The sequence below is a fragment of the Phyllopteryx taeniolatus genome, chromosome 6 (assembly GCF_024500385.1).
Source record: "Phyllopteryx taeniolatus isolate TA_2022b chromosome 6, UOR_Ptae_1.2, whole genome shotgun sequence".
In the NCBI taxonomy this organism is placed as follows: Eukaryota; Metazoa; Chordata; class Actinopteri; order Syngnathiformes; family Syngnathidae; genus Phyllopteryx; species Phyllopteryx taeniolatus.
Genome location: NC_084507.1, coordinates 32,473,893 through 32,483,678, shown reverse-complemented (window position 1 = coordinate 32,483,678; position 9,786 = coordinate 32,473,893). Strand labels below are relative to the sequence as shown.

Sequence of the window (9,786 nt, the reverse complement as noted above, 5' to 3'; positions counted from 1 at the left end):
ATGACTGGTTAAAGCGTCTGCTTCACAGTTCTGAGGTTGCGGGTTCGATTCCCGGCCCCGCCTGTGTGGAGTTTGCATGTTCTCCCCGTGCCTGCGTGGCTTTTGTCCGGGTACGCCGGTTTCCCAAAAACATGCACGGTAGGTTAGTTGAAGACTCTAAATTGCCCGTATGTTTGTTTCTCTGTGCCCTGCGATTGGCTGGCGACCAGTTGAGGGCGTACCCCGCCCCAACATAGCTGGGACGGGCTCCGGTGCGCCCGCGACCCGAGTGAGGAGAAGCACTAAAGAAAATGGGTGGGTGTACTCAAGCACATTGTGTGAGTACTTTTTGCCACGTTTGGAATCACTCAACGAGCAATCTGGTCATTTACGATCAGACCACCAGAGGGAGACAAAGGAGCTTTTCTTTTGCTTTAACCAAAACTTTTTTGTTGTTGACGTGACATTTATTCGTGCGATAAATACAAACAACTGGGATGTAACACAACATCCACAAACAGTGTTGACTTAAATGAAGGACAAAAATCAGTTTAACGTAACTGGTTGTTTTTCTTTTTCAGGAAGGATGTATCGGTCCACCGAAAGCGCTCACGTCGCTCAAGGCGGCGGCCGAAGCCTCCTCAACGCGGCGGCCGGTCCGGCAAGTCGTGGTCACTGCACCATCTGGAAGTAGCGTAGGATGGCCATGATGTGCTGCGGCATGAACACGTAGCCCGTGTACACCGCCATGCCCGCCACGCTGACCAGCAGCGAGTCTGCCGCGCCGCCCGTTAACGACAACAATCACAAACCACGAGCTTCTCGGGGGCAGAAAAACAAGAAACTCGCTTGGAAACACACACTGACAACTTTTCTTTTGGAAAATGCTTGAAAAAAACGTCATCCTCTTTTACAATTGACTTCAGAAATCAAAGGTATTTTTTTTGCAGATGATTGCTTTCTGTTTTTTTCTTATATGACTTGGAAAGAGCACAAAATAATCATTTTTGAATAAACAACTGCAAATATTCCAAATGTAAAAAACACATTTGAAAACACCCATCCATCAGTTCTCCGTATGTAATTTTTGTAAATTAAATAATGTTTGATATTTGAACATTTTTGAAAAAGAATTGAGAAAATTTTTTATTTTTTTTTAAATGACTTGTGAAATCAGATGTCTTTGATTTCCAAAAAAAATCTCTTGACTTTTGACAAATGACAAAAACCATTTCCCTCGAGAAAATGAAATTTGGCACAGTGGGCGACTGGTTAGAGCGTCTGCCTCACAGTTCTGAGGACCGGGGTTCAAATCCCGGCCCCGCCTGTGTGGAGTTTGCATGTTCTCCCCGCGCCTGCGTGCCTTTTCTCCGGGCACTCCGCTTTCCTCCCGCATCCCCAAAACATGCACACTAGGTTAATTGAGGACTCTAAATTGCCCGTAGGTGTGAATGTGAGTGCCAATGGTTGTTTGTTTGTATGTGCCCTGCGATTGGCTGGCGACCGGTTCGGGGTGTACCCCGCCTCCCGCCCGAAGATAGCTGGGATTAGGCTCCAGCACGCCCGCGAGCCGAGTGGGGAGAAGTAGCTCAGAAAATGGATGGATGGATGGATGGGTGAAAATAACATTTTATTTTGTCGGCCCTTACTTTAGAAAATGTTTTTCTTTCTCTAGAGAAAAGATGACGATTTAAATAAACTGCTCCACGACAAAACCCCGAGACGTCAAACGGACTTCTCAACTTTTTGGCACCAATTAAAAAAAATAATAATAAAGTGCCTAAATAAGATTGCTGTTGCTCACGTGAGCGAAATTCAGGTACAAACTGGGAGGGTTTTGTAAACATTTGGAAACTCGGTAACACTTTGCTTCCATTTACAAACAATCGAAACATCGAATTATTGACCCGTAAGTCGAATCCGTCGTTAACGTGGCGCTAGTTGGAGCACAACTAGGAAATGTTAGAAAAACACAGCTTTTTAAAACGCAAAACAGTTAGCCGAAGCCTCCGGATAGTTAAAAGTTAGCACGAAAGGTGAAAAGGATACTGAAGACGGTCCTCTCCCACGGCTCCAGCATGTAGAGAGCCGTCACCAGAAGGTACTGGCGGTAGAACCACGACAAGTTCTTCCAGCAGTCCCCGAGAGCCATGTTACAAACTTGTGCGAGTTAGCGGCTAACCTAGCTTCCGCTTTTTGCACTCTCGCTCGGCTTCCCTTGCCTGAGGTAACATGTCCGGGTTGCGTGTGACGTCAGCGCGCTGCCACGCCCCACCCCGACCGATCACTTGTTGATGTTGGCAGGGCTGGCCTGCTGCTCCGAGACGTGAGCGCGTCCGCCATATTGCATGTGGGGGATATGACCCATAAACCAACACACTGACAACGTCCTTTTTTTTAATCGGAAGTTTGTTTACACCGATATACAGTTTTACATTTATCATAACAGCAACAGCGTTACATAAATTCTTGGTGGTGCTTACCAACTGAACATCATAAACATGAATATTCAGATTAAAATTGACATTTTCTTTTTATGCCTAGCAACTTCCTAAATATTAGTGTGCATGTGTATTTGGGAAAATGATTATTTTGTATTCTTAGTAAGCAACAGAATTTCAGAATTGGCACTATTTTGCACATTTATCTCATCTGTCACTCAATTTACTTCTGAACTTTAGCTTTACAAAAAAAATCTACAAAGTAAACGTTTTCTTTAAAAAAAAAAAAAAAATACCTGGTTCTTTACTCGTTTGTTTGCAGTGAGGACTTTTTTTTTTTTTTTAAGTTCTAAAATTCCACTTAATGGAGCCACCTCACCTCACAATCTTCCATAAATAAAAATATGACAGATTATGACAAATGTTTGCTCAGCGCTAAAAACAAAACAAAAAAGTGTGGAATCAGGGTGGCTTCAAATTCAACTCGTGAAACATTCCCGATGTCCCCTCAGGACGTTCTTGTCCATGAAGAAGAAAGTTCAGCAGTGGCTGGACAGGATGTTGAAGAAGTGGTAGACGTCATCCTTGTCCAGCACAGCGACCTCTGTGGAGCACTCTGAGCACTGCACCGGGTGGTAAAGCTCGTCCGCGTCCATCCCTGCGGGCGCCGCCACCGTCTCGTCCTTCCCGCGCTTCCTGTTCCGCGGCGTCCTCGCAGCTGGCGTCTTGTAGCGCAGAACTTCCTCCTTGTTCACGCTGCAGTTCATGACGAACATGGCACGGTACTGCGTGCGGTACTTTTCGTGTCTGGCGGTGAACAACGGCGCACACATCACACACATGGGGCGTTGTGCTTGTGTACAGGTACCTCTCAATTAGAACAGGGGTGTCAAACTCATTTGTGTCACGGGCCACACTGTAGTCATGACTTCCCTCTGAGGGCCGCTAAGACTGTGAATAAATGAATTATTGCCTCATATATTTATAGGTACACAACAAATTGATGGCTAACTACTTTTGAAATCAGAAGCCTATATAAACATGTTTTCAACTACTAAATTTCTGCGTGTTCGGTTTGCAAGTGTATACACGGGTGTGTGCATACGTGTGTGCGGTATACGTGGGTGTGTTTTTGTGTGTTCACATGCGCTTGCGTATGCACCATTTTGTGTGCGTGTGTGTGGTGTCAAGTTTCTTTGTCTGGCCCTGACTCGCAAGAGTCTCCACGAGCTTCGCGGGCCGACCGTTGACCAAGATTGACGACATCCCCTGATGGAAGCCCCCCAACTGGGTAAGGAAAAAAGTCAAAACCCACGTGTGTGTGTGTGTGCGTGCGTGCGTGACCTCACCGCTGACAGTCGAGACACAGCGTGGTCATGCACGCGGGACAGTTGAGGATGGCGTCGCTGCTGGGAAGACTTTTTTGCCGCGACTGCGGCGAGCGCGCGCACGGTGCTGGGCGCCGCCCGTGGTACCTGCGAGGGGGGCAGGGACAAGTGAGGACAAAACTTGAAAAGCCGTCCGCGGTGCCGGGCGAGCGAGGACGCTCTTACGCCCATCGCCTGGCTTCCACCCAGGCCCGGTCCCGCTCGTCCTCGTCGGGGTCGTACAGCAGCTCGTCGTCGGTCAGGACGCGGCGCCGGGCCAGACGCTGCCGCCCGCCGGAACTGCCTGCGAACGCTCACAGTTGGAAAACGCCTCATATGTCGGGGACTAGTTGACCCCCACTTTTTTAAACATTTAAAGTCTACTTTCTGAAAATTTGAAAAAAGCTCATGGGTATTGTTGCATGCTTTGTTTGTGTGTCTTCCTGCTCTGTGTGTGTTGAAGTAGCAGTTGGTTGAAGAGTTCAAATTACTCAAACGCCTACACTAATTTTGTTAGCCCATCTGTGGTGTTTTGCATGATCGGTTAGCATTAAGGTAGTGGACTTTTGTTCGACAAACAATTGCTTCAAGGTTTGGAATTACGCTAACATTTATGCTCATTTTTGTTAGCCCATCCATGGCATCTCACATTAACTAGTACTATAAAGCCAGCGGACTTCTATTGCACGAATTGATATGCTTTGTTTCCATATACAATGTTTATTTCTCTTTAGTTTTGTGTCAGTTTCACACTTCAACTAGAAGTGACCTCGACAGCTTGAAGCAAGCACGCTTTACCTCTTTTTTGGGAGAACTGTGCAAATGAGTCTTCTTTCCTCTTAGTGATGTTATCAGATAATCTCCCCTAGGAATACTTAAACAACATGTTTTTTTTTCGATACAAAAAATAAAAAAGCACTCTGCTATTTAAAAATAATACAACAAATGAGGCTGCAATGACAAACGAGTTTTAGTTCTTGATTTTTACTTTACTTGAGCAGTAGCGCGTCTGTAACTTGCTTCAAACTTCAATTTCGTCTCGCAACATAAAAACAAGTTGAGCACGTGACGGCTTGTAACGAAGGAATAAGAGGCAACTTGTGGGACTCGTCAGTGACAGTGAAAGGAGCCTCGAGTACCCGGCCGGTGGAAACTTACTGGGCTTGACTTCTTCGTCAGAGTCCGAGTCAAAGTAGATCTCGTCGTACATCTGAGGTTTGGCAGGGTTAGCGAGCGTGGAACCGTCGCCTCCGCTTCCTCCTGCTGGATTGAACATGAAACAAGCGTGCAAGAGGTGGGAGCGGGCAACTGGTACATGCTCCGGAGAGAAGATTAGGATCGGCCTTCGCATTGAGGAAAACATGTTCACTCAGTCAGCTTTCTTTTGAAGAAATATTCCCTCATTGTTTTGATTGTCTTCCAAGGAATACTACTGACCACGTATACAATAAAAAGATCAGATCGGCACCTCCAGCCGTCTTGTCTGTGTCTTATTGAGTTGTCTGTTTCCCCACAACGACCTCCATAATCAGTACTACGGCTGCACTTTTGAATATTTTCAGACTTGAGTATTCTCTGACGTTCTACTGTATTATCTGTGACTTTTGAGCGTGTATGGGCTTAAAAGGCGGGACCCGACGTGGGCGTCGGCGAGTGAGAGAGTAGACGTGGTTTCAAGGACCTTCGCGAGCGTCGGCGGGCGCCCAGGCGTCCTCCAGCGTCCTGAGGGTGGAGCTGAGCTCCGCCTCCATCTCCTTCTCAAAGTCATCGTCGCTGGACGACTCGCTCTCGCCCGTCAGGTACTCTCGGATCAGCTTCTTCTTCTGCTCCGGAGTGCCGTTCAGGAGCACATCCAGCTCGTCCTCCGAACTGCAACAAACGTGGGGCAAGAAAAAAAAAAAAAAACAGCATCAAAACATGTCACGGGAATAATTTACACAAGTACAGTGGAACCTTGGTTTCTGTTATTAATCTGTTCCTAAAAAAAAAGTCTTGACTCAAACCAAAGCAATATTTCCCATTGTAGATCATGTAAATCTAATTGATCCGTTCCAGACAACTGAAAATATATTTGAAAAAATACATTGTATTGTGAATGAGTGGCAAAGTCAAGCGGACAACTTTGAGCTGGCAAAAAACAATAACAAATTTGGGCAGAAAGAAACTGTCGGAAAACTAATCTTACTAAGACTGCTAAAGTCTAGTAAGGTAGTTAGTCTTCACTGGTTGAGTTTTAACTTTAAAAATATATTTATTTGTAAGTTTTAATTGTGTTCATAATTGCCTTTCACATCAACTTGAAAACAATACTTTTATATTTCACTAGGCAACAAATAGGTGAGTTTTACTGGTTACGTTTTCATTTTAAAATATTTTAATTTGTAAGTCTTAACTGGGTTTATAAGCGCCAGTCGCACCAACATAGTTCCTTGGAGCCCCAAGATGGCAATAAAGTAATATTTTGGTATTTAATATGGTTTTGACCTGAGACAAAATCAGCAAATAATGGAGGAAAGCTTTAAATATATATATATATATGCGCGCGCCGGCACGTTGGCCATAAATATTGTTTTATTCCTACATATGGTGACCGGCGTGGCAACAAACCAATGACACCTCCCGTACCTCAGCTTTGGGCCAATTAAAAGCACCAAAAGGACTACTGTCGTATCACATAAATCTGCCATTAGACAACCAGGGCGCAAGTCTACGCGTTTGTTTGTTTGTTTGTTTGTTTACATGTTAGCAGCATGAGCTTAGCGCCTACAAGACAAAAGCTGAAGCTAAAGAAACTAGTAGACGATTTGGCGAACGACCTGCTAGCTGCTCTCTCCTCGTCGCTCGGCTCCTCGATTTCATACGAGTCGACATCGCTGCATTGGTTCATCTTGTTGGCCGTTGAGGGAAGATTTTTAGAGACTCCTTGGTGCTCAAATGTTAAGCAACAACAGTCGTCTCCCTTTTCTTCTTCTACTACCATTAGTGCGGCTTCTTCTTCTTCTTCTTCTTCTTCTACTTCGGTGGTTTCTGGGGGATTGCGCGTTGCCGCCATCTATCGAATGAATTCAGTAGTGGACGAACACTGACAAAGACGTATTATTAAATAATTCCCCACTAAAATCTCAAATAGATTTAATAGATTTATTCGAGAGTTAAGTTTATTACTGCAAAAATAATCATTCAAAAAAATACAAAAGTAATGAAAAACACAAAACTTCATAGATGTTAAACAACTAAATGAATGATTGAAAAACAAACAAAAGTACAAAAGAATAAAATTAAATTATATTAATTAATTCTCACAAATGTGAACAATTGTATATTCTGTCAATAGGTGTCTTTTGTGTGTTTATATTTCTACTTATTTGTTAACCTCAATGCTGCAAATTGGGAGATGCCGAAATGATTTTCATTGCTCCTGTGACAAAGACAAAATTCTCTTCTATAAAAAGGTTCGTGCACATGCAGGCCTAACACGTGGCCACTAGAGGGCGCCAATACAAAAGAGTTAAAATTCCACTTTTCCTGTAGGGGTCATTCAGAGGTCATTGAAATGTTGCCAGACATCAAGAAAACTAAGACACAATATTCACCATACTTTTTAAATAATAATACTAAATATTGTGTAGAATGTGCTTAAATAAAAAAAAAGTACAAATAAATGTTCTGTTTAAATTACAATAGATTTCTGTGTGGCCTGCGACTGGCTGGCGACCATTTGTGGGTGTGCCCCGCCTCTCGCCCGAAGGTGGCTGCGATGGGCGCCAGCACGCCCGCGACCCGCGCGAGGAGAAGATGGATGATACAACTGAAATTATTGCAAGGAAATGTAACTTATCATGTTGCTGTAATGAACAGAATTCATGCGTGTGATTGCTTTGTTTTGTTTTGTTTTGTTTTATTAAAAAAATGAACATCAGTCTGGTATGTGCACAAGCTACTTGCGCGTCCAAGGACTTCCTCCTCCAAAGCCTTGTAGGGACTTGCAACATCTACAATGTCTTTTTTAAGATTCCATGTGTATGCTTTGTTCGGGTTTACGTATTCACATCATATTTGTATCAATAAATGAGACACATGCATGAAACATTTGCCCGAAGTTTGGCTTCAAGTTATGCCCGTTAGTGTAGCATACACAAGAGGTCCGCAAACCTGTTTTCCGGGTTTGATCACGTGACGTTACGCATATAGCGGATTGTCACGCTCGTCCCCCAGAGTGCCCCAAACCAAGATGGCGTCCGTCCTCCATATTTGCCTGTTTCGGTGTTGTCGTGTTTGCACGTCGTCTTTTTGTCCTTTAACGTGTGTCGGCGGGAGCAGGTGCGGATGCGCGCTCGTCGTTGTCGTGACTAAACAATGGCGCCGCACGCTGCCCACGTACGCTGCGCGTTGCCGCCGCGTCCACCTTTACGGCCCCGTGACGAGCTCATTGAGCCAATTAGACGCAGGTGTGATGCTAATTAGCCAGGCGGCATGTGGAGGAGGTAAAAATATCGTAATCACACACATCTGCACTCACGCAGCCTGCCTGCCTCTCCCACTGGGTGACACTCACTCCCTCACACACGCACGCACGCACACACACCGCCATTGTCCCTGGTGTGTGTTTGTGTGTGTGTTAAATCCATGTTGCTCTTCTTCCTCTGATTTGTTTGAATCTCCAAGAGTTTCTAGTCAAAGAAAAACAGACCTCGGTGGCATAATTGCATGTTCTGTTTGCCAACATGCCATCTTGCACAAACACACGCTCTATATTGTTCTTCTATGCCACTTATCAAGCATGATAACTCAATAACATTTTGGTCACATGGTCCTTGAGGAAATCGTCGTGAGACTTTTTGTCAACGTGGAAGTCACATGACTGCAAACGCACACGCAGTAAGTTGCAGTAATTCAAGTCGTTCTTCGCAGAGGATGAAGAATAGATGCCTGCTCACCACCTAAACCGTATCGATAGCGCGTCGGCCCTGTGTTACGCTGTTGCTCATTAGTGACGCCCGCTGGATCTTAAACGTCATCGTCGTAGCTGACAAACGCTACGGATTCAATGACCTTTCGAGTTATCGTATTGTTTTAAGTTTCAAATAGCTTGGAAAGCTTTCAAATGTACAGTCAGTAACTCATGTGAACGTGTTTCATAAGGTGAAGGTCAAAGTGATGCCGCTTACGTAGAGTGAAACCTCGGGTCGCCAACGAGCTCAAGCGACAGGATTTTAGCCCCGATATTGGCCCGATGAGCTGTCGCAGCCCATTTCCCAGATCGGGACGAGAACATTTCTTGGAGTGTTCGGCCCTACGATAAGCCTACGACGGCAAAATGCTACATCTAGCATGTTTGATTTTTGGGATATCTTCCGTGTCGCGTGACATATCAACGACTGCGCACCTCGACGTCGACCAATCGAATTGTGACCGGCGCATCGCCTATCGTGCTCGCCGTTGTCAACATTTATTCACGCGCACGAAGCAATGTTTACCGAAGCTTAAGAGCATGAGTCGACGGAACGCCGACATCTTAGGTGCTAGCACTAGCTTGCTAGGCTACATAACGTTTTGTTGCCCGCTTGCAAGCCGTATCGTATTCAAAGCGCAAGGACATACCTCTTGAAGGAACGTTGTCCCCCGAGCACCAGTGACGAACACCACAAGTTTTTCCTCATTTTGTCCCCCCACGCCCACTGTGGGGGGACAAAATGGGGGGACTAACCCTAACCCTAGCAAAATAGTTGCTCATCACATTTGTTATTGACCTGATAAAATAAAGGCCGGAAATCATTAGATTTTTGTCAATGACTTTTACAGTATGTATAATAATATTAAAGTAATTATTTAAGGCGGCATGGTGGACGACCGGTTACAGCATCTGGCTCACAGTTCTGAGGACCGGGGTTCAAATCCCGGCCCCGCCTGTGTGGAGTTTGCATGTTCTCCCCGTGCCGGCGTGGCTTTTTCCTCCCACATCCCAAAAACATGCGCGGTAGGTTAATTGAAGACTCTAA

The 9,786-nt window shown here is 45.1% G+C and overlaps 2 protein-coding genes across 5 annotated transcripts; both read right to left on the bottom strand.

Annotated features, from left to right (window-relative positions):
• Positions 1–424: 424 nt before the first annotated feature.
• sptssa (serine palmitoyltransferase, small subunit A) lies at positions 425–2,233 on the bottom strand. The gene is made up of 2 exons (XM_061775565.1): positions 2,029–2,233; positions 425–755 (listed from the first exon to the last, which is right to left on the bottom strand). The coding sequence occupies exons 1-2, from the start codon at positions 2,129–2,131 to the stop codon at positions 652–654; spliced, it is 207 nt and encodes a 68-aa protein (XP_061631549.1). The 5' UTR covers positions 2,132–2,233; the 3' UTR covers positions 425–651.
• Positions 2,234–2,362: 129 nt separating this feature from the next.
• Positions 2,363–6,792, bottom strand: eapp (e2f-associated phosphoprotein). 4 transcript variants are annotated; one of them, XM_061775561.1, is made up of 6 exons: positions 6,604–6,792; positions 5,469–5,656; positions 4,946–5,050; positions 3,974–4,100; positions 3,770–3,895; positions 2,363–3,227 (listed from the first exon to the last, which is right to left on the bottom strand). In XM_061775561.1, the coding sequence occupies exons 1-6, from the start codon at positions 6,765–6,767 to the stop codon at positions 2,960–2,962; spliced, it is 978 nt and encodes a 325-aa protein (XP_061631545.1). In that variant the 5' UTR covers positions 6,768–6,792; the 3' UTR covers positions 2,363–2,959. The 4 variants fall into 4 exon arrangements, with proteins under 4 accessions (XP_061631545.1, XP_061631547.1, XP_061631546.1 ...); XM_061775563.1 differs by having other exon boundaries at positions 3,974–4,091; XM_061775562.1 differs by having other exon boundaries at positions 4,946–5,047.
• Positions 6,793–9,786: the final 2,994 nt, after the last annotated feature.

Coding starts and splice junctions, on each gene's coding strand:
- sptssa (XM_061775565.1), bottom strand. CDS start 2,131: ATGGCTCTCGGGGACTGCTGGAAGAACTTGTCGTGGTTCTACCGCCAG. Junction 756..2,028: donor GTGGGAGAGGACCGTCTTCA/GTATCCTTTTCA, acceptor GCGGCGCGGCAG/ACTCGCTGCTGGTCAGCGTG.
- eapp (XM_061775561.1), bottom strand. CDS start 6,767: ATGGTAGTAGAAGAAGAAAAGGGAGACGACTGTTGTTGCTTAACATTT. Junction 5,657..6,603: donor GAGGAGAGAGCAGCTAGCAG/GTCGTTCGCCAA, acceptor CGTTTGTTGCAG/TTCGGAGGACGAGCTGGATG. Junction 4,101..4,945: donor TGACGAAGAAGTCAAGCCCA/GTAAGTTTCCAC, acceptor TCCAACTGTGAG/CGTTCGCAGGCAGTTCCGGC.